Below are 24,029 nucleotides of genomic sequence, written 5' to 3'. Positions count from 1 at the left end.
AGAGAGGTTGGTCCCTGGGACTCGGGGAGACCTTCCATGCGGACGACGGAATGGGGTATTACCAGCATCAGTTGCATTGGTCTTGTTGTATGTTTTCTTGGAAGTACCTCTTCCCCCCTTTTGCTGATTAGCGGCCAACTCTTTGCGGAGCTTAGTCAGCTCGGCCATTAGGGTAGCTGGGGTAACAGGAGGTTGTTCGGCCTCTTCAAATGAGGCAGTCAAAGGATTGCTTGAATGTATGGTGGTATGTATGTCTTCTACATATCCGTCCTCGCCTGGACGAGGACCAGAATTAGGTGTCTGACCATCTATTGCCATAACGGACGAGTATCCCCACAGACGGCGCCAAATGTTTCAGGGTTTTTTGTGATCTCCTCGGATACTAGTCACGCTCTACTGACAATGAGACTCGGACACCTGCAAAACAACGAATATTCCGGTGATCGGAATATTCGCCTCCGACGATCAAGTTAGTGATCGGAAATCGGAAGAGCTATCGAGAGAAAGTAGAGAGAAGTTGGAGCTTTTTAATGCTCTATATTTATGTTATGTCGTAATCCCCTCTCCCATCATAAATGATTGGGGTATTTATAGGGGTGGGAACATGTGCCCCTCTAGGGTTTGTACCCTAGAATGTCGTGACGTGATTGGCTGCGCAATCAGGGGTCGCCACGTGTCATGGGGGCGCCGTTTTACGGCTTTCAAGGGTTTCTCGGGATTTGGGCCTGATGTAATCAGGGCCTTTTTCTCTTTCTGATGTTATATTGTGTATTTAAAGATGGCTGACATGTGTCACCCTGTCAGGTGGACACGTGTCACACTCTCATAGGGCCACGTGTCGCCTTCTTATTGGGCCACATGTCACTATGAGATTGGGCCACGTAGCTGGGGTATTTTTACCCTAAACAGTTTGGGTGAAAAAATTCATATAGCCTGCTAGACACTTTTCGAGATTGTGAAACCCTAAATCTTCAAACTTTGACAGACGAACAAACAAATAAATTAAACCTAATAGTAGATCAAACTCCATCATAAAGATGTGATCTTTTATTGAAAGCAATTAAAAAGTTTTTTTAGGGCTTATCACCGGTAAAAATACCGATGGAAGCCCCTACAAAAATTTAAAATTGAGATCAGAAGAAAAGAGATGGAAGAGAAAGAGAGAGAAGGAGAAGATTGAAGGAAAATCTTCAAAAAAAGAAGAAAAATCTAGCAATGGAGGCTAGAAAAACCCTCCCAAGGGAGAAACCCTAGAGAGAACCAAAAAACCCTCCCAAGGAGAAAACCTAGAGGGAACCGTAAAAACTACTACTCCTTACTTGCCAAAACTTACCTCCGTTATCTATTATTTGCAACGATATGAAATAAAGTAGAGAAGAAAAATGTCTAATATCCCCTAATGTAAGTGAACCACATATTGGGCTCCATGTCATATTGTTTTTAGCCCACTACCAACTTAGCGGCGATCTTCTTATTTATTTCTTGCACTTAATTGTATATAACTATTTTCCCATTTTTTTTTCCTGAAATTTTTTCCTTTGTTTCTTTGTTTTTTTCCGAAAGTGGGGGATAGTCGTCCCCCTTGTTCTTTAGCGGTTCGGTCTTTGGAAGAGTCGAGAAGATACATTTAACATACGGATTAATTATTTTTAAAGACATACAAGTATATTTAATCTACAACGCACTAATCGAGTAATGTATCCAGTTTGGATTCATGAAATTTGCGAATTGAAGTTGGAACCGGTCCCTTAATTTATCATTCGAGTTGAAGGTCCAATTCTAATTTCAAATCCATGGATTCCTAATCGATTTCAATTTCAATTCCGGATACCCAATATTTTTGCTCACCATCGAACTATGCGCGAGTCAGTGATGCTCCTTCTATAATTATATTTCCCCCATTTGGAGCTTTAGCTTTTCGTCTTTTAGACATTTACGCTCTCCTTGTGACTTGTGAGTTGTGAGCTCCCTCCCTCACTGAAGCATCCTCAAAATCCTCCATTGAAGCGACTTTTGAGCTTTCTTTCCTCCATTGGAGCAGCTTCTAAGGTAAGGTTCACTCTTTATTCCATAATAATCGAATAACCATTTCACAATTAATATAGTATTAATCGATTATTTGATTGTCAGTATAGTCAATCTAGGGTTCTTCTATGGTAGATAATCAGACTATTGGTTATAATTACTGAATTTATGAATCATTAAATTGAGGAATTTTGTTGCCAGAATTTTGCTATTCATATTCTCAAATGAGAAGAATTTAAGCCTGCTTTGATAATTGAGTCAAATTTGGTTGTAATTTGTTGCAGGGTTTTGTTTATATAACCCTTTAATGTTAGGACGGAACTATGAAAATGCACCATTTCTTCCCGGGCCGAGGGCGGCTGCACCTCCTGCCCCGGCTCAGGGACGGGCCACTCCACCAAGACAAGTGAAGTTGGAGAGAGAATGTGAATTGCGAATTGAGGTGGGTGAGAATTCGCCTCTTCGCCTTCGGTTGCTAAATGGCTATGCGGAGATATATGGTACAGAAATTCCTCCAGAAATTTGGCTCAATTTTCCTCCACGCCTTAAATTTGCGGTATATTACAAGTCTTTGATTTTGATTTTTAAGTTGTGAAATCAAATTTGAATCCTCTTTTGTCAACATGTGTGTGCTTATTTTGATCATGGTTGGATACTCGAATTGATTTACTAGAAATTATAAGTTATAACATCTTAATCAAGGAGTAGAAACCACAAGAATGGCAATATGATATATCCTAATGAGGAGTTGTTTTTGCCAAACATGTTTATGTGCATGTTAGTTAATTAATGGACAGAAAGCTGAGTAGGTGCAAGGTTTTGAATCTGAAATTATGTTACCTAGACTAATGTAGGCGTAAGCATGGAAGTTAGTGGGAGCAAGAAATTTCCACCCACATTATGCCTCTTGTAAAACTTGAGATTGTGGAAAACTGGAAACATTCACATTTACTTCACTTGGCTAATTTTAGCTTGTAGCTAGCTTTGTCTTGAAGTAAATTTCACTATGGTAATGTTATTTGAACTTCTTTCTGTCCACAAATAATCTCTTTGTTAGGTGTGAGCATGCATAGTGATGGTTTTAGTAGGGCGTGGTTGGTTTTTTGGTAGATAGTGGAGAAATAAGGATAAACAAATTTATTGAAAGTTAGCTAGTGTGTGTGTGTGTGTGTGAGAGAGAGAGAGAGAGAGAGAGAGAGAGAGAGAGAGAGAGAGAGAGAGAGAGAGAGAGAGAGAGAGAGAAAGGGAATTATTGGGATCTACATTACATGGATTGAGCGTATTATATTTCCAATATAAATTGGATATTTTTTGTTGGATATCCCAAAAAAGGAATAATGAAATTTTTTTTGTGGACGCAAAAGTATGTGACTATTAAGCATTGGTGTATGTTCTATTATTATTACCATGGGTAATTTACCATGGTGTTTGACTAATTATTGTTTTAGCACCTTCTTCTCCCTTGCCACTTGCATTGTTTGAGTTTTAAATTTGGGTTTCATGACATCTTAATTATGTAACTGTGCCATAGGAAATAGGATAGTTAGTAGGACATATTGTGTATGCTCACTAGGAGATTGGGTTTGCAGGGTAATTAAGTGTAAATGCTTTGATCTAATAATTGACCCCATTTTAATTACCAGATCTTTACATGGCATGGAGCCACAATTGAAATGGATGGTGGGTCTGATACATCTGATTATGTAGCAGATGAGGTATGCTCATCCACTTACTAGCTTTTTATGGAGTTTTCATGAATGTTGAATCTTTTCCTTTATCGATGTTGAAGCCGGATAGTTGTTTCCCTGAAATTTCTTTTAGTGAAACTTTGCTTTTGTTTTGTGTTCAGACGCCAATGATAAGCTATGTTAATGTTCATGCCATACTAGAAGCGCGGAGGAATAGAGCTAAGGCTTCTTCTTCTGAGGATATTGAGTCATCTCAGGTATTGGTTTCACTCAAATCAGCTAGATTTTGGAAACCCTAGACATGGAATTTTCTACTCCCACTAACTCGAAAAAAGTGTCATTGTCTGAACACGTGTATATAGGACCAAGTAGAAAAATTGTTAAGTATCATGCCCTAAATTCAATTTTCCAGTGCTCTCTCTATTCTTGTTAAGAATCCAGATATTATTTTATTGTGTCTCTAAATTAGAAGTCCCTTTTATAGAACAAGATCTCTAATACACTCTTTCTAGTAATCGTAATTTATTTCTTGCTTGACACATTTATTATTTTACGTTTACCAATGCACAAGCTCAACAATTACCATCTCTAAGTATTAAATAAGTAAAATTTTTAAAAGTTGATATTATGAAAATACACATTGAAATAGCTCTAACGAGATCCCACATGAATATGTTTTATTATAACTATAATTTTCTAAAGCTAGTCAAAGTTAAGAATTTGCGAATAGTGCAAAAGTCAAATAATGTCAATTGAAAAGGAGCGGAAAAAGTATATGCCAAATCAGTATGGTACTCATATTATGGGGCGGAGGAAAATTTGCATAAACTTCATATTTTCTTGAATTTTCCCCCTCATGTCACTAACCTACTCTTGGCTACTTCCTCTTGAATCATGTGTGTGAAATTAACAAGTTTATTTGGGATTCCATGATATTGAAAAGGCAAAAAACATAGAAGGCAATAAACATAAAAGTTAAAAGTTATCTTCAGCCTTTGGTTGAATGTTGGTAGTAGCTTATTTTCCAATGGATCAATATATTATGCCTTTTAGATTGTTTTCTCCTGTTAATTTTTCGTCTTTTGGCTATAGCTCTCCTTGTCATTTACTGATGTACAGTTGTACACATTGAAAAATATAATTCTTTATAATGGTAAAATTAATACACACCTAGACAAACTTGTATCATCATTAGAAGCATCACAAACAAAATCTAAAGGAAAGTTAGTAGAGATAGGAGTGTGTCTTCTTTGTGGTAACAAAATGTATCTTTTACTCTCTTCTAGTGATGGACTCGTTGCTTGTGCAAGGCATCGAGTCTTCTACATTTACCTTGTTAAATCTTGTGTGGTTGGAATTTTCATATTATGTATTAATGGTTAAGTTTTTCTTTGCAATGGCTCAAAAAAGAATGTTTAATTTTAAGAAAATAATTGTTTGGACTTTCTATTTTTAAATACTTTGGTGGTAGAAATAATGCGACAAAATTGGTTTTAACTATCTTTCTTTTGTTACTTTATTGAAATAACTGTCTTTCATTATGTTTATTACACATAACTATCTTTTATATTTCTCAATTGTTGGTTGCTGGGAAAATTCAAGTTTCATCCAAAATAGCGTGTTAATAGTTGTTCTGTTATTATTTTTATTACTTAACTTACTATCTTCACAAAATGCTTTTTGACTCTATAGTTTTCCTTTGTTCCCTTTATTAATCACAACAATCTCTCTCTCTCCCACCACCAGCCATTCACCCAATCTATCTCTGTTTCAATTCTTTATTGTAGAAGTTGTAGTTATTCTAGGCATTCGTAACCGAAAAATATGCATTACAAAAAAGGGGGAAAATAAATATTTAGGTCATGGTTGGACATTATTTTCACAAAATCCACCTATTGGTAGCAAAATCAACAAGTGAGAAGAATGATAGGTAGTTATATACAATAAAAATTATGTAAGGTAATGATTTGAATAAAGTGACCAAAAAGGTAATGATCAAAATTTTGTCAATTTCTTAAAAAATTTATTCAATTAAATTCAACAAATACTTACCTTGACTTGAATTATGATTTAAATGTAGGTGCCAAAATAACTTGGAAAAGTTGCATTAAGTCAATGCAATGTTCAAACTTGGAACATTTGCTTGTATTATTGTTCACAGCATAATTCATTGCTAGAACATCACCAAAATGACATCTTATGTCCCATATATTTGGTCCTTTTGTGATACATCAAATTTGTATTTGATGAGTGTTACATCCAATTTACTGTCTACCGCAGTATAGCACCTTTGCTATTGTAAAATTTAATAGTTGCATTGTGTTAAACCAAATTCATTAACCAAATCTCTCAACCAATATGCAAACTTGATTTTTCACAAAGTAGTATACTGTGATTGAAGTACTATCCGCTTGACCAAAGACGAGATGTATTACTAAAGTGGTGCCATTTTTTACATGCATTGTTGTAGAAAATTACGTGGTTGTGAAGATAATTGCTATAAAAGTTAATCCTTGTTTAACTATGCATCATAATTCTAGTAAAAGTGGTGATTGTTCTTTTGCCTTGTACAATTAAATTAAAAAAAATTAAAACAATTTCTTCCATCAAAGCTAAATTAAAGAAATTGTGACCATTGTTTCTTCAAAGTATGGTGATATAGAGTACACATAGGGACATTTCAGAGTGTTTTGTGATAATAATGTCTGTAATACACCTCAGAGAGATCTTAACTTGGCAATATGTATCTAATTTACAACATTCCTGCCACTACTATTACTAGATTGGCAATTCTGAATATTTCAAGCACACAACTAGGCTTTATTCTAAAGTTGCTGGTGGCGGGGTGATAAGCGGGCTGCTGGGCCATCTGAATGGGTTTGGTTTTGGTCCTATTGGGGTGATTAGCCCCGATTTAGATTAAGGTTGGGTCAGAAACTCGGAATCTGGCCGGATCATATAAGATATTGTAAGTTAAATACATATTGATTTTATAATTTGTCATAATATATTTGGGTCACCTTGGTTCCAGTACAGTTGATTTTAGTTTGGGTCAAATTTGTGTCATCCAGTTTCAGGCTATGGTCAGTTCAGGTCTTCTAGGTCTATAGGAAAGCTGTTACATCTTCATTATGCTCTATTTATATCTCCTTAGTCCTTTCCACTCAAGCAAAAAATAACTTGTAACATGTAAGCTTGCCTGTTTTTGTTATATCCTCTAACAGATGGCGTTTTTTTTAGGGTCCCAGGGTTATTGTGGTGGGTCCCACTGACTCTGGAAAGAGTACTTTGTCAAGGATGCTTCTTAGCTGGGGAGCCAAGCAGGGCTGGAAGCCTACTTTTGTGGATTTGGATATAGGCCAGGGAAGTATAACAGTACCTGGGTCCATTGCAGCAACTCCTATTGAGATGCCCATTGATCCAGTGGAAGGAATTCCTCTTGAAATGCCTTTGGTTTACTTTTATGGACACACAAGTCCCAGGTAATAGTGTTTGGACTTCTAAATTTATTTTTGTGGCTATATTGCTATAATGTTATATTTTATAGACTATCAAAGCTTTCATTAACATTGTAACTGCTATAACCTTTTTTCTTTTGAGCTGTTTTGCAGTGCTAATGTAGATTTATATAAATTGGCTGTGAAAGAACTTGCTCAAACACTTGAAAAACAATTTTCTGGTAATTCTGAATCACGAGCTGCTGGTATGGTGATCAATACAATGGGTTGGATAGAAGGAGTAGGCTATGAGGTGTGATATCTAATGCTTCTAGAGCTTTTTCATGCTTTTAGACAATTCATTAACAGCCTCTTATGTGTTGAATGTTCCTGTAGTGTACTCTGAATCCTTTGTCCTTTTGCAGCTGCTTCTTCAGGCTATAGATATGTTTAATGCAGATGTTGTATTGGTTTTGGGCCAGGTATGTGTTACTGTAACCCGTGTTTTTACTTCAATTTATTTGTTCTTCTCATTGTCATACACTAACTTGGATGAGGTCCCCTTTTTGTGTAAAATCTGATTTAGATATAAACTCTCAAAATTATTTGAGAATTGTGTTCCTATCTTAGTCTTAGAAGTGATCTTGCAGCTCTCTAATTTTACCATCAGATGTAGATTCTGTGATCTACTATTCTAGTACAGTATTATTGGACCACTTGGTCTGTTGCCCATAACTTATGCATACTATAATCTTTTTATTCTTTATGTATTGTGCAGGAAAAGCTTTGTAGTATGCTTAAAGATGTGCTGAAAACCAAGCCTAAGGTTGATGTAGTAAAACTACAGAAATCTGGAGGTGTTGTCTCCCGACCACCAAAATACCGTCAGAAATCCAGGGGCTACAGGATAAGGGTAATAAATTAGATATTATCTCTCACCTTTTCTTGTGGTAAAATTGATTGTTGTTGAATATATTTATTTTAGTTGTGTCCTTGCATTTAAACTTTGGCATTGTACCTATACTTTTAAAATATGCTTCATCATTGTGCTTGATAAAAGATTAAAAGACTAAACATATCAAAATTAGTTTGAACATTTGATATCATCAGAAAAGGACAAGTCAACTACTTTTCCATCTGTGGACCATTCTTCTGCTACTTAAAGCGTAAGCGTAGGCCGATAAACATTTATGACTATTCACTTGCCAGTTAAATAAGTCTGTGCCCTACCTTAATAAGTTTATTTGACTACTGTTTCTGGCTTGACATTCAGTCTGTGTCCCAAATTGACTATTCATATATTACACTGATTCGAAAATTCTTCTTTATCTTTCTGAAAAGAGTTATGTTCTCAGCTTTCTCGTCTTAGTGTCTTACTGTTTTCTTATAGCTATTCTTAAATTTAAGTTTTTGTTTAATAGCTGAACTTAATGTCGGGACTTTTTATCTGTAGTAGTATAGAAATAAAAAATCAAATTTCCATCATGCTGATTGCTAAGTTGAAATGCGAATAGTTTCTCCAAGTTACCTAGACGTTTAAAGTTTGTTGATGCCACGTTTTTTAAAATTTAATTTCAGGAATATTTCTATGGCCTGGCAAATGATCTCTCACCTCATTCCAACATTGCTAGTTTCAATGACCTGTCTGTCTACCGAATTGGCGGTGGACCGCAAGCACCACGTTCAGCTTTGCCAATTGGTGCAGAGCCTGCTGCTGACCCTACTAGGGTGGTGCCTGTAAACATCAGCCAAGACTTGCTACATTCTGTGCTTGCTGTTTCATTTGCCAAGGATCCGGAAGACATTATTACTAGGTAATTTTGATGAGGAATGCAGATGTGTTCATAAATGGCATTATATTACATCGGTTCTTTAACTAACGAAGGGTGTTTGATGTTTATCAGAAAATTTGTCATAAGAGTCTTTATTTAATACAGAATTTGTGAAAAGACACCTTAATACGACAAAATTTTCCCAAAAGATGCTCCTTATGGACAAATTCCGGCTAAAAAGTCTTTATAAGACCTTTGACCCTCCCTTTACCTGTCCCTTTATTTGCATGTGTTTCACTCTCTATTTCAATCATCTTGATGTTTCTCTTCCCTGTTCTTTATCCCTCCAAATTCAGCAAGAAATTGGTCTTCTCGTTTTCTTGTCTATTAATTTTTCTTCAGCATACAAATCTCCTCCAACTTTCTTGATTTAATATCTTTGATCTTCTCCAACTATTCATTCGTGGCTTCTCTTTTTGAATCTGTCATTCCCTGATCAACCCATTGAAAAGTATGTAACCTCTTCCTATTTCATAATCAGAAAACTTGTATGAAATATAACTTTTTCAAGATTAACCTCAATTCATGATTTTGCATATACACAGACCACACTTGCATTTTTTGTCGGGTGTTGTTCCCAACTTAACTATTGTTTGAATGAATTATTTCTGGGCCAAAAAAGAAATAGAAAAATCAAAAAAGAAAAAACTGCTGTTAGAAGCTACACCCATCAGCCCACCATTAATTTGAATTTTCAATATAAATTCACAAGTTTATTCCCTAATTGGTTTGTTTTTCCTAATTTGAATAAATACTCAGCCACATGTAATTCAGATTAACCAAAAAAAAAAAAAAAAAAAAAAAAGAGAGAGAGAAAGGATTAAATTGAAGATCTTGCCTTTACCCTATTTTAAGTTTTTTTGATGAGTTCATGGTTTGAGAATAGTGAACAAATTGAGTTTTTTGATGTGAGAGAAAATGGCCGAGTGAGTTGATAGAGAGAGTTAAAGGCGCGAAGTAAAGGATGGAAAAAAGGTTTACCAATAAAAAGGATTGAAAAAGGAAGAGTCAAAGACCTGAGATTTGACTTTTTTGCTGGAATCCATCCACAAGGTGTCTTTTAATAATAAGTTGTTTTCTCACAAAAAAAATTAAAATTGAATTTTTGACAGATTCAATGTTAGATAAGGTTTGATTATTAGCTTCCTTAATTATTTTTATTTTTTATATATAATATACTTATATGTTTATAAATTTATATATTATATCAATAACAATGGGTGTTTATTTCTTTCCATGCTTGCAGTAATGTTGCTGGGTTTATATACATTACTGATGTTGATGTTCAAAGGTTGGTGGTTCTTTAAATAATTATTGATTTATGTTTATATAAGTGAAACTGATTAAGTACCTTGCAGATGTGTATTGTTTATGTATAACGTATCCCTAATGGCTATTGATTAATGTATATTTCAATATGCAGGAAAAAAATAACGTACCTTGCACCTTCAGCGGGAGATCTGCCGGGCAAAATTTTGATATTGGGGACATTGGCTTGGTTAGAAACTTGAGTTCAAAATATTTCTACTTTCTAGCTGCGTCCTTCGTATCATAAGTAACTATGTTGGGAACTGCTGACTGCTATGGGTGAAAATGTAAGGCAGCTCCAACTGTGCCATCTCCTGTCCCATAAGAGAAGATTAGGTGGGAAGTGAAGGGAAAAGAAAATAGGAATATTTTATACTACTTGACAGATAACTAAGCTAGGTTATGGTTATAGTTGACTGGTGTTTGTTACCTCCTTGTGGGAGGATTTGGTGTACCCTGACATGCTTGATTAGGCGTTTAGCAATGTTTGGTGTGCAAGCTTTGGCGCCTTTGATGTACAGTTCTTGGCTTCATGAAATGTCAATTAAACTTTAGCTTACGTTCCAATTTCAGTGTATTGTGTTCTTAATTGTCTAATATGAAGTATTTTCGCCATTCCCTGTTAAATGTTGCTTATGCAGAAATTTTAGGTGTCAATTATTGCATTGATATTTGGATTTCTAATTGATAGCATAAGTTTCAGTGATGTACAGAATATTGTATAAAATGAAAATAGTTATGTGAATGGTTAGATCTTAGATGTTATGGAACAGAGGTTAGTGCACTTTGGTGCAAAAGCACTAGTTAAATGATTCACTTACAAGTTCCACACTATATCTATTAATTTTTGCCTTATTAGTAAATAAGTCGAGCTGAACACAACCATGCTAAACTAGCCTAACCCAGTTTCTTTTTCCGCTGACTACATCAGTTTAATGCGAAGAATGTACCGTATTAATCCACCAAAGGCTGACTGCAGCAGCCTCACAATGTTCTTAAAGACAGTAGTATACTAGATTGCCTTAGTGCAGCAGTATGAAGAAAGGTTGCTGATTCCAGCAGACCACAGAGCAGCTGGAGTGTAAAACCCAACCTGTTTTATATGCCAAAGCAATTGTGAACTGTGGTAGAATGATTGTTAAAATGACGAACAAAGCATCTGCATAAACAGATCGAATACTCAAAAGTCAAAAATATATTACCTCCGGTCCAATTTACTCGCAACAAAGGGGTATTATTTGTAAGACATAAAATATTCTTTTGTTACGAGTAAATTGGACCGGAGGTAGTATATACGAAGTATATTGGAAGATCCCGCTAACGCTTCTTGATTGCGTTTGCTTCAGTAGACCTGTTTTTCCTCTAATGGTTCAGTAGACCGTACTACACACTAAAATGTGAGTGGCAGCAGTTTAGGATCTAGAAGTAGCAGAATTTGTTTGCTTTGTATCTTCATTTTCTTATTTCATGAAGTAGTTTATATATGTTTATCAATTTGTAGTACTATGTACATAATATATGGTTTTTAAAACGCTTGCATATAATATAAAAGGTAAGGAGTAAACTAACATCCATGCAGATTACAAATAATTAGTCACTTTAAAAAGCCTATAAGTACCTGCACAATGCATAAAATATCCAGATTTTGCAGGCACATATATAAGGACCTACTAATACATAAATTACAATATGTATGATCTATACAATTATCTCAGTTTACTAACAGATGCTGTAGTACTTTCAGTAGTTCTTCACCACGGAGTGGCTTTGTCAGGTGGAAATCCATTCCAGCCTCAGCAATCTTCCTGCCTTCTTCTCCATCCACCTCATGAGCCGACAGTGCAATAATCGGAATGTGTAGTCCATACCTCTTCTCTTCTTCGCGGATCTTTAGTGTTGCTTCAAAGCCATCCATTACTGGCATCTGTGATGAAAACAAGATACCTCAAGTTAATAATCATTATGAATTACTGTAAGTTATAAGTTAAACAGAATATAAATACGCCGTAGCTTACCTGACAGTCCATGATTATAATATCATATGGAAACTTAAAGGGCCCTCCACTTGGTTGATTGCTCAATGCTTTGCAGACCACCTCAAGAGCTTCTTCTCCATTTTCGCATGTCTGGGTTTCTGCACCTAACCGCTGAACATTTGTTTCAGCGAGCTTTCGTTGTAAGAAATGATCTTCAACAATAAGTATTTTTTTCCCCTCCAAGGGAGATTTCTTGATCTCTACATTGCTGTTAACACAAAAACATGAAACTGAAAACATTTTCCTTTGAATCAAACACAGTACAACTAGAAATGTGAATATAATTCATTACATTACCTTGGAACTTCTTGTATCTCTCCTGTTTTAGTAGTTTTAGTCATCGATGCAGACTTCTCGCTGCTAGAGCTCCTTAGAACTTGAGGGACGTCTTGCTCATTAGCAAAGTTATCCCTACAAGTAGTAAATTTTAAGCTTCGCCTTTTCCTAGCTAGCTTAATCTCCCCACCACTAGAATCACCAATATCATCTTCAGTTTCCGACCATGTGTTGCTTAGAATTGCAATGTTGGATCTCTTTGATCTCCCATAAGAAGGAGAGCTTACAGAATCGCCCCCAAACTCAGGGAGAAGCCTTATAACCCTTAATAAGCGTGATCCATGAAGAGGCTCTGATATGATAAGATCTGTCGAAGGGAGACTCTCATCTTGCAAACCTTGGAAGTGAGCTCTACGAGTGTCAGGCCTATCGAGCCAAACTACCTTGATGCAAGTCATGTAAAGGTCCTTTCTAAACTCTGATACTGATCTCTGCATTTTCTGAAAACTATCTCCTGCATTGCAATCTATTACTAGTAGTATGCAGTTCACTGACCCTCGAATAATGGACCTTTTGTACACCGGAAGGACATCATTGGTACCATCCATTGTACTGAGAGGATTGAGTTTACCCCAACCTCTACCACTGCGTTCAGAGTTGCTACTCAAGTAAGCTCCTCGAGGAGGGCTCGTGTCTGACCTGCCTGACGATGAGTTGTAATATTGAGGCTCAATGAGCATAGATTTGATATTCTTAAGATTTGGAGAGAGTTGCTTCCCATGACTTAGGACCTTCAAGTTTACTCCGAGGCTCTCCATGTATCTTTGGACCATTCTTCTTCGCGCAACATTCTTGATTAAGAGAATCACTAGAGACTTTTCACCTCTAGGACTTCGAACACACGTGCTTAACCCTCCTGAGCCCGAATTGATGTCCCTATGCTCAGTCAATTCTTGCCTTGGGTTATCCAAACATTCCTCTTGTACTATTAAAAAGATGTTGAACTTGAAGCATGTCCCTTGCTCACCATTTGCTTTGTCCACAATTTCTATGTCTCCTCCCATCAATCTAACCTGCAAATTATTTTCATACACCTCTTTAGTGTTACATCAAACACTGAAAATTAAATCATAGCATAAATAGTTTTTTGAATGAGTGCATGAAAATACCAAGAACTTGTTACTAGATAAAATTTGGTATCATTTTTTGTTTATAGTTTTTGTTTTTAAGAAAAAGGTATTTTCATTTTTTTTGCTGGCAGTTTTCAAAATTATGATGGTTTAATACGTTTGACCAATTTTTTTTATATTTATTTTATGACATTTATCATATGATTTTTAAAAACAAAAACCATAAAGAAGAAAACTACAGCGATATCAGACGAACAACTTTTAATGTTAGTGCAAAACATACATACCAAGGATTGGACAATGCCTAGTCCCAAACCAGTGCCAACTTGCCCAGCAGAGTTTTCCTTAACTTGAACAAAGTTCTCAAAGATCAAACGGCGCTTGTCCTTAGGGATCCCGGGACCTGTATCTTCCACCCGGAACTCAAACTCCATACAGTTTGGATCTTGCTTGATTGTCTTCATGTCTTCAAGATCATTATATGCACGCTCATTCTTGTGGAAGAAGCGCGAAAGCCTATTTAGACAGTTGTTCCTGTTCGAAGCAATGATAGAATTCTCAAAGCTCGGTTTCTTTGAATGACATGTGATACAGATGTTCCCTTGTGAAGTAAACTTGACAGCATTACTTAGCAAGTTGCCAAGGATCTGCTTGAGCTTGCCGCGATCACCTCTTACTTGGGAGTATCTGAAGATGGAACCATCACTAGGGTCTAGGATCACCTCTACTCCCTTTTTCATGGCTACCGGGTGGTGTAGATCAGCTACGTCTTCAAGAAGCTGTGCTAAGTCGAATTCGTTCTCCTCCAACTGCATTTTCCCTGCTTCTATCTTGCTGAAATCTAGGATGGAATTCACTAATGCTGCATTTTCAAATAAGAAAGAACATGAATTAATTGTTATGAATAATCAAATTTGAAAACAAAATGTATGTCTATATGCTTTTAATTATTGGTAAGAAGGACTCTGACTAGACCTCAACCCTCACGGTTTATTTGGTCCAGTACAAGCCAGATATTTGGAAGTAGAGGGGAGGGTAAGGGAATCCCTAGCCTCAAGTACCCCAAACCTCTAGGATCTGAGGTAAGAACTTTACCAAGTGAGTTGACAATTTATTGGTAATGCATGTATATATTATGTTTATATTACCTAAAAGATCCTCAGCACAAGTGTCTATCTTCCTCAAGCTAGAAGCAACTTCAGAAGAGGGAGGAAGATCAGCAGCAGAGAGTTCGGTCAAGCCCTTAATGCAAGCTAAATAGCCGCGAACATCATGGTTAGCACTCGCAAAGGCCAAGCTCTGCTTTATGCTCTTTCTCTCAGCTTGTGTAGTTTTCTCCATTTCCCTCATGTATGCAGCACACAAGTGCACTTCCCTCCTAGCAGCTCTAACAATCAGAGTTACAAACGCGAACACATAGATTACCATGTCAACCACCATGATTATTTGAAGTATTAGTTCCACCTTTGTATGGTTGTTTACAATGCTAATTAATCTATTGCTAGGATAAGCCAATACATATACCTACAAGAAAACCATATTATTAGCGCGTAATGAAAATTTCACAATAATATGTTCTACCTCTGTTAATTTAATTAGTTGCAATAAAGGGTATTATTTGTAACACAAAAAAAAAATCTTTTGTTACAAATAAAAATTAACAGAGGTAATATTAGTAATATTGACAATGTAATTTACAAAGATTGTGAAACGACAAGAAAACGTACCATAGGCACCCTTGCAACATCAATCGACGAGCAATAGAAAATGAAATTGGCTTCTCCAATGTCTATGGACGTACCACTAACATTTGTAACACCATCCTCAATTGGTTTACATGAAATTTCACCTAGGTAAGCTTTGTTGCTAGCTTGCACCAAAGCTGCTTTACCATTCTCAATACTAATGCCGGCGTCTTGTATACCGTTCATTAGTACATTATCATCATCAAGGGTTGTCATGTACAACCTTGCACCCAAAACATCTGTGCTAGAGAAGATGGTTGTTATTTCATCACTAGAAAACCCGAGAGAGATAGCTCCAACGCTACCTAGTCTCGCGGTGTCTAAGAATAGACTTGTTGACAATTCATTTTCGTCGTTAGTAATCCATCGAGACCCTAAGGATGCATAGCCATTCGAGGTATTCATTGCTTTTTGGAACCATGTCTCGTTGATTACATTAAGGGGATTTGTGGTATTTGCTTCTCCGAGTAATTCTCCACTAGTAGAGTTTACTAGTTGAGTATACCAAGTGTAATAATGATCAAGATTATTTTGAATAGTTGAGTTTGAGTACAATGCATATATTTGATCATTATTTTTCATGTAAGAGAAGAAGAGACCATCCAATCCAATGTATGAAGCTTGGATTGTATGAGGTATGACCAATAGTGATATAAATAACGCAGGTGCAACCTGAAAAAGTTTTGAAGCCGTTAGTTGTGAGTATATAATAAACATTAAATAAAAAGTGATCTATTCATAATCAATTGTCACATTAATTATCCAACTTCGATATAGGATTTACTATGTTTTTAGCTCCATATAAGTAGGGTTGTGAAAGTATGTTTGTCATAAAAGATCACTACTATTTCCCAACAAAAGGACTATTATATCCGAATATATATATATAATCGATTATACTCCAGAGAAAACATAAGTCAAATTGATACGGATGTATATTTTAGATATGTTGCATAAATGTTTGTATTAAAATTAAATTTTTCTAATGTGTGTCCATGGGCACGCAGTTATTTGATGACAAGAAAATCCAGGCTTAAAAACGATAGGATTAACAAATCATTTAAAAAATACAGAGTAATAAAATCTTCATTATTTCCTCTATTAAAAATTTTACCACATCTTAATCAGTATCTACTTAATATATTTTAGTCAATGTGTAGTTGGGCACACGTTAGAAAAACCGAATTTTGTAAAGTACTGTATTTAGTTTTTACCAAAAAAAAAAAAAAAAATGTTGGTTTGATTTTTTAAGACAGCAAATTTTGATTCTAGTTTCCTTCAATATAATTTATTTTAGTAGAATCAAATAATTTGTAATACAGGGAAGTTTCTTAAATTTATTAGATTGATTGAATTCGTTCCCAATTTATGATAGGCTGATAGCAGCTTTGAATAGCCTTTTAATTAATTTAGTATTTTTTTTTTGTCAATAAATTATGGAGTAATACAAATTATTATTCATACAGTAATATATTTTAAGGCTAAAAGCTGTAAATGATCTTCTCTTTAATACTACAAGTATTTCCATCCTTAAAATGAGTTGTCATATCACTAGAAAATATTGCAATTTGGAAAGTTACTGTATAATATCTTGTTCTTTTTAGTAGCAAATAATAATGGATTATATAGGAAAAGAAAAAGATTTGCACCAAAAAAGAAAAAAAAAAAGGTACGTAAAAGGTAATTGAGATTACATGCATGCCATTTCTTATTCGTTTCAAAATAAATTAACCTAAATTTACTTGTACGTCTATTATACTTATAGAAATGTGTGATTTAATCATTCATAAAATCACTGATTTTGCTGTAATAGTCTTGGTTAATTAGTTAATTCAAAATATATATAGTATAAAATAAGTTCGTATAAAAACTTCGTAGTATAACAAATCTCAAAAAATTCCTAAAAAAAAAAAAAAAACGCGGGGAAAGATGATTACAAACCTCCTTTTCAATCTCGGAAAATATAAGATTTTCACGTGTATTATTAGTGTCCAAAACACTTGCTAGATTGATGGCTGATGAATTCATGGGTGATACTAGTTTTGCTACGTCTTGAACTTTTTTAATATGTTCATAACGAGCATAGCTTGCTTCCATCTCCACAGTTTTAACTAAATTTTTCGTTATATGATGCCATATTGGGATGATAACGCTAGGCAACAACGACACACCAAATGTCTGTAACATGTAACAAAAGCACGATTATATTTCAAATCATAAAAACAAGAACTCTCTCCAATCACTAAATAATATAGTTACAAAGAATAACGGGGGAGGGTTTCAAAATAATATATATACAAAGAGATTTCATTAAAAGATAAAAAAAAAAAAAAAAAAAAATTGACTATAGAAATCAAGTAATAAAAATGATTATTGCTTACCAAGAGGATGAAGAAAGTAACGGGCCTCATTGCGATTAATTTGACAATTTCCCCCATGAATGCTTGTGAGTTGATGATGGTCTGAATCCCATTGTTGTAGATGTATGAAAGAAATCAAGAAGAAAAGAAATTAAGAAGAATTGAAATAGCTAATTATGAAGAGGTTTAATTTGCTCCTAAGTTTTATATGTTAATGTAACTATACTGTCTTAAAATTTTGAAAGGCAATTAAACCTGCCTTAGTAGATCCATTAAAATGAGAACATTGGGCTCGTTTAATTTCTTGTTTATGAACCCAAAGGAATATATAATTTTTTTTTAATAATTTTATGTATATATAGGGGCAATAATAAAATTAATAAGAACACAACAGTTTTTTTGAAAATAAAAATAAAATTAAGTAAATTGTTTTTATTATAATTGTACTTTATGTGGACTTGAAACTTCAAATTCAATGTATTTAAAAATCATTTTGTATACAAATTAAAATCGAAGAAACCGTAATATATATTAGGTTTTGTAATTATTTGTAAAGATCAATTAAAATAAAGATGTTAGTTTTTTAATGATGTAAATTTTTTGAAAAAAACACTCAAGAGTCAAGACCTGAGATCGAATATCATCGATTTCACTAATTAATTGTGACTTCGTACATACTTTATAAAGCATGACATCTCTAAATTACACCTTGGAAATTTGTTTTCAAATCTCCTTTGTTTTTGTTTTCTCTTTCTTGTCCATGAATGAAAAATATTATTGTTGATTTCACTTTTTTATATGTGGTATTCAAACAAAGACAATAGGTAATTCATGGTATTCAGACAAATTAATTATATTTGAAGGCAAGGTAATTGATAAGAGCATATCAGTGATATCACCATTATTTTGGATACATTTGTTATAAAATCAGAATTCTTCATGAAAACCTTTTCTTTCATACGTTAAAAGATGATATTGTAAAATCTTTTTCAGATGACAAAAGATTTTCCTTATTGAATCCCAAAAAAATCAAGAGATCATAATGAACAGGAAAAAGATCATTATTAAGGATTATTTTTTAGTAACACAAATTCGGCCATTTGATATTTAGCATGAGTAGCATGTGCATGCGTGATGTTGCACAGTGAAACACGTGCCTACTCACGCAAATGAATAATGAAATATTGTAAAAGGTTTGCAAAAAGATATATAAATCTTAAAATTTATTATCGTATATAGATGTACTAAAGTCGGGGTTAAAGTAAGCATACTTATACAAACTTTTATGTTGGACTGTTTAGCGCGCTATAAGAAGACATGTACGTTTTTTTTTTCTTTTTCAATGTATGGTTGACAAAACATGTTAAAATATCTTTGAAATTAAGTTCAAAATCCCTCCAAAACTAATTTATCATGAAATCAATCTAATGAGAAATGAAAAAAATGATTAAATATGAAATCAATGTATATATCTAAACTCTTAATATGACAATCATGTATCATAAAGAATTTTATTCAAGATTATTAACTTACCAATAGGTAGAAAGATTTACAGAATGATGAGAATAATCACTGGACAAAAAATATAGCAACTTAACAAGAGAGAAGTGAGGGAATTGATGTAAAGGATAATTATTAGTTCTTATTCTAGTGTGTGAAGAGTGAGCTAAGTGTCCTATTTATATACTAATTTATTTTAGATTTCTTAAAGGTTCAATTTCATTGGCCAATGTTATCAATTAAAATATCCAAATTGATATTGCTAGTAGCTAGGTGGGTTATTCTGTTGTTAGGGCTATCTTCTACTATAGCCAATATAAAAAGTGACATTTAGGGTCTATTCACATTTACTAAATTGAGTTGAACTGAATTAAACTGAAATGATTGGAGCTGAACTGAACTGAACTGAACTGATTGGAGCTGAACTGAACTGAACTGATTTGAAATGAATATTTCATGAGAGAGGGAAATTAGAAGCTGAACTGAATTGAACTGAACTGAACTGATTAGAGCTGAACTGAACTGATTGGAGCTGAACTGAACTGAAGTGAAATTAAGTAAATGTGAACAGACCCTTAATAAATATATAGTTTATTATATGAAGTGATGACTCCATGTATTCAAGTTTGAATCGGGGCATTTTATTAATTACTTGTCTATTACGAGTATATATTATACATTATGCATGGATAAAGCGATATAATATTAGTCAAATTATTATTGATCATAGAGATGAGATAGCATTTTTACTTATATAAATAATTTAGCAAACTTATTATGTATTGTGTATTCATCATTTAACAAATATTTAGCTCTTGAATAAGTTACTTAAGACATTTTTACATAAATGCTGCAACTGAAAGATGAAATATTTCTTCTGATTTGTTTCCAAAATTTTAGGATACTTTTATAGTTATTACATCTAGAATATCTCAGATTTCTTTTCATTGTGTGAAAAATCAATAAAACCTGATTTTAATTTCTATATTTTAAATAGAAAGCAGCTGGTTGGATATTACATCTCATTGGATATCAAATTAAGATTATTACAAATGTTTTGAGTCAAAAATTTAAATGAAAGGGTCTTGATGATTTATTTTGTTATCGAGATGATTTTTTACCTTTTACACTAGCTTATGATCATTTACCATTAGTAACGAGGCTCAATTTGATTATCATTAATCTTATAAACTATTGATATCAATCTTATAAACTATTGATATCATCTATTTTTTTTTTATACCGGCTTTAACGTATCCATTTTATTTTTTAGACTCAAATTGCATTGGTCAAACCACTTTACACACCTCATATGATCAAGGGTCTGTTCTGATTGACTGAATTGAGCTGAACTGAACTTAAATAAGCTGAACTGAGCTAAACTGAACTGAACGAAACTTATTGGAGCTCAACTGAACTGAATATTTTATGAGAGAAGAAAATTAAGAACTGAACTGAACTGAAAATAATATGAAGAGAACAGGCTCCAATTCTCACCTATTGTACAGTTAAGTAATAACACATTAAACCATGAAAATATATATTGAATTTTTTTGGAATGAGAACTAAAGTGTTCTTAATTAGTTTAAATTTAATTAGTTTAAATTAACTATACAAAGTATCAGATAACATTAAACAGAAAAATTTTAAAAGCAAAATAGTCAAGGGAGCTTACAATTTTATTACAATTACTCCGTATTATTTGAACATTTTGGTATTTTATAGGATAGATTTTTTTAACCCGATTTATAATGAATGCATTAAATCATTAATATACATGAAGGAGACCACTTGATTGCATCCCTTTTTTGAAAAAAAATGAATTTCAAGGTAAGTAAAAGAAAAAAAAAATGTACTTCGTATTCTAGCTTTAGCTATCCTATCCCATTCTAAAAAGTTGATTTCCTAGATTAAACAATGAAATTAAGAAGAAAAGTAGGTAATCATCCGTGTGAAACATGGCCTCTAAAGCGGTAGGAACGGGCGCTCCAAGGGGTAGGAACGGGCGCTCCACTTGAAAGAAGCGAATACTCCTCACTTTTGCTAGGATAGCTAGCTCAAAAACAAATGCTCATAACTACTTCTTCGTTTCTTGCTCAAATTGGGCATATGACCTATTGTTGGAAAAATCTTGAATTGAACTCTACTTTATTTCAATTTGAATTGTTATAAAATTTCTTGGAGTGAAGAAAATTTAGCTGATTGAATCTAAGCAAGTAATGCATTTTCAATCAAGTATAAGATGAAGCCTTTCTTTCTCATCCTTGTTTCAACGCTTACATCTTCAACCATCAATTGTACTGTAAATCAAGACACAAGGTTCACTCCTATTCATCTGAGATAGGGTATCTATCCCAAATGTAGATTGAAGTCATAAATGCAACTAAGAGATCATATAAACATACAATCCTTAGTTTCAAAGATGCTCCCGCGTGCATCAATTATGGTGAGAATTTCACTATTGTTTGTTAGTTTATTTTGTGTGTGTAAGTCGAAATACAAATTTAGGGGTTGTTCTCATTGACTGAACTCAGCTGAACTGAACTGAACTGTACTGAACTGAACTGAACTTAGCTGAACTGAACTGAACTGAACTCAGCTGAATTGAACTGAACTAAACTGAACTGAAATGAATATTTTATAAGAGAAGGAAATTAGGAGCTGAACTGAACTGAACTGAACTGAGCTGAACTGAACTGAACTGAACTGAACTGAACTAAACTCAGCTGAACTGAACTGAATTTCAACGTAAGAGAACAGGCCCTTAGAAGATTTGTTAGTTTATTTTGTGTGTGTAAGCAGGAATCAAAAAATTAATACATAACTCTAAACTAACAATCAATCAAATATTTTATGCAATCAAGATCAAATCATCTTCCATTATAAATTATTAACTTAATTTATGATTGTATATTAATAAACTTGATATTGTTTTATACTTCGTATTAGTTTTGATTTTTTTTTTCTTTTTTTTTAGACAGTAAAATTAATTCATTAATAAAAAAAAAATCATAAATATAACATCTACAAAAGGGGGTTTGAATTTAACATACACACACACACACACACACAAATATATATATATATATATATATATATATATATATATATATATATATATATATATATATATATATATATATATATATATATATATATATTAAATCAAATAAAAGTCCCTTCATAAAAACAACGATTGTTTGCAATATGGAACATCAACCGCTTATATCGCTGGATAGTACAAACCTTGTTGGAGAGAGAACCTGACGATCTTTTGTAGTCGTGAGAATGTTTTCCATCTGGTTCATCTTATTGTATTCGAAAAGTTGATAACCTTTGCGATCTGGCATAATTTTTCACTAGTGATAATAATAATAATAGTAGTAGTAATAGTTGTAGTAGTAATAATAATAACAATAATAATAACAATAATAATAATAATAATAATTTATACACTACGAACCTATTATTAGATTCATTTTTTTTAAAATTGATTTTTTTTGCCAAAATTTTGCTCTTTTGAAAGTCATTTTGATCCTTTTGAATCCGATTTGAGCTCAAAATAACAAAAAAAAATTAAAAAAAAATACAAAAATACCTCTTGTGTTGTGTCATGCAAATTGAGATGTATTCGTAATATAGTTTTTTTGTTTTAAAATCTAATATCATATAACTAATATATAAAGCTAAGCTTTTAGCCAGGTCACGAGACAATGACACTTGACATTCCAACTTTTCGCCCAGTGTCGTGCCACGTAGACGACAATTAATTATTAGTATTTCCTCTGTCCCATAATGCTTGACACAATTCCCATTTCTATCTCTCCCACAATACTTGACACGTTACTAAGGGCTTATTCTCATTGACTGAACTCAGCTGAACTTAACTGAACTTATTAGAGCTGAACTGAACTAAACTGAACTGTACTAAACTGAAATGAATATTTTATAAGAGAAGTAAATTAGGAGCTGAACTGAATTGAACTAAATTGAAAATAATCGTATGAGAACATGCCCTAAATATGTAACTTGTAGTCAATAACTATATACTAAAAGACATACCAACAGTGACACATGTCATCTCCTGGTGTAACCTTAGATTTTTTTTAAAAAAAATAATAAAACAATTTAAGAAAAAAAATCTTTTCAAATATATAAAGTATTAATTTTTTACAAAGTATGATAGAAGATTTTGATGAATCTTTCCAAAATAAAACATATTGACAACTACAAACTTAACAAAAAAATAAAAAATAATATTGTTAACTTAATTTGTTATGGACTATTTTTGTAGGAAACACATAATGTACTATATAAGTTTATTACAACAAAATTATACTTCCTCCGTTCTATTAATATTGCAACAATGGATTTTTTGTACTATTCATCACTCTTGTTTGACCATATAATATGATTTATACGTTAAGCAAAATATAGTCATGTGGGATCTTGTTGGATTCGTCTCATAAAATACTTTCACGATATCAAATTTTTATAATTTTTACTCTTACACAATTATAGATATTTAACATATAAAATGTGCTTTGGGATGCGTAATTTCCTCCTTGTTGCAATATTAACGGAGGAAGTATAATTTATTTCTTGTTTTTTTTAATTATTAATACAAGCTACAAGCTTATATTACTAACAAAATGCAAATATCAAATCATCATCAAATGATGCTTTTTTTAT

At 33.3% G+C, this 24,029-nt stretch overlaps 2 protein-coding genes across 2 annotated transcripts; one reads left to right on the top strand and one right to left on the bottom strand.

Moving 5' to 3' along the window:
- The first annotated feature begins 1,673 nt into the window (after positions 1-1,673).
- Positions 1,674-10,922, top strand: LOC145595427 (protein CLP1 homolog). The gene is made up of 11 exons (XM_081651838.1): positions 1,674-2,049; positions 2,310-2,581; positions 3,669-3,740; positions 3,875-3,970; positions 6,954-7,195; positions 7,325-7,463; positions 7,576-7,632; positions 7,929-8,063; positions 8,729-8,964; positions 10,229-10,273; positions 10,406-10,922. The coding sequence occupies exons 2-11, from the start codon at positions 2,333-2,335 to the stop codon at positions 10,491-10,493; spliced, it is 1,359 nt and encodes a 452-aa protein (XP_081507964.1). The 5' UTR covers positions 1,674-2,049; positions 2,310-2,332; the 3' UTR covers positions 10,494-10,922.
- A 976-nt stretch (positions 10,923-11,898) lies between these two features.
- On the bottom strand, positions 11,899-17,915 carry LOC145594325 (histidine kinase CKI1-like). Its single transcript, XM_081650658.1, has 9 exons — positions 17,859-17,915; positions 17,419-17,655; positions 15,460-16,149; positions 14,881-15,256; positions 14,020-14,594; positions 12,624-13,675; positions 12,306-12,534; positions 12,015-12,214; positions 11,899-11,908 (listed from the first exon to the last, which is right to left on the bottom strand). The coding sequence occupies exons 1-9, from the start codon at positions 17,913-17,915 to the stop codon at positions 11,899-11,901; spliced, it is 3,426 nt and encodes a 1,141-aa protein (XP_081506784.1).
- Between the last annotated feature and the right edge of the window lie 6,114 nt (positions 17,916-24,029).

This window comes from Chenopodium album, chromosome 19 (assembly GCF_948465745.1).
Source record: "Chenopodium album chromosome 19, dcCheAlbu1.1, whole genome shotgun sequence".
NCBI lineage: Eukaryota > Viridiplantae > Streptophyta > Magnoliopsida > Caryophyllales > Amaranthaceae > Chenopodium > Chenopodium album.
The sequence above is the reverse complement of the archived record's forward strand: the minus strand, read 5'-3'. Positions and strand labels throughout refer to the sequence as shown.

Coding starts and splice junctions, on each gene's coding strand:
- LOC145594325 (XM_081650658.1), bottom strand. CDS start 17,915: ATGGGGGAAATTGTCAAATTAATCGCAATGAGGCCCGTTACTTTCTTC. Junction 17,656..17,858: donor TTACTTTCTTCATCCTCTTG/GTAAGCAATAAT, acceptor TACATGTTACAG/ACATTTGGTGTGTCGTTGTT. Junction 12,535..12,623: donor GAGATACAAGAAGTTCCAAG/GTAATGTAATGA, acceptor TTGTGTTAACAG/CAATGTAGAGATCAAGAAAT.
- LOC145595427 (XM_081651838.1), top strand. CDS start 2,333: ATGTTAGGACGGAACTATGAAAATGCACCATTTCTTCCCGGGCCGAGG. Junction 3,971..6,953: donor AGGATATTGAGTCATCTCAG/GTATTGGTTTCA, acceptor CGTTTTTTTTAG/GGTCCCAGGGTTATTGTGGT. Junction 7,464..7,575: donor TAGAAGGAGTAGGCTATGAG/GTGTGATATCTA, acceptor GTCCTTTTGCAG/CTGCTTCTTCAGGCTATAGA.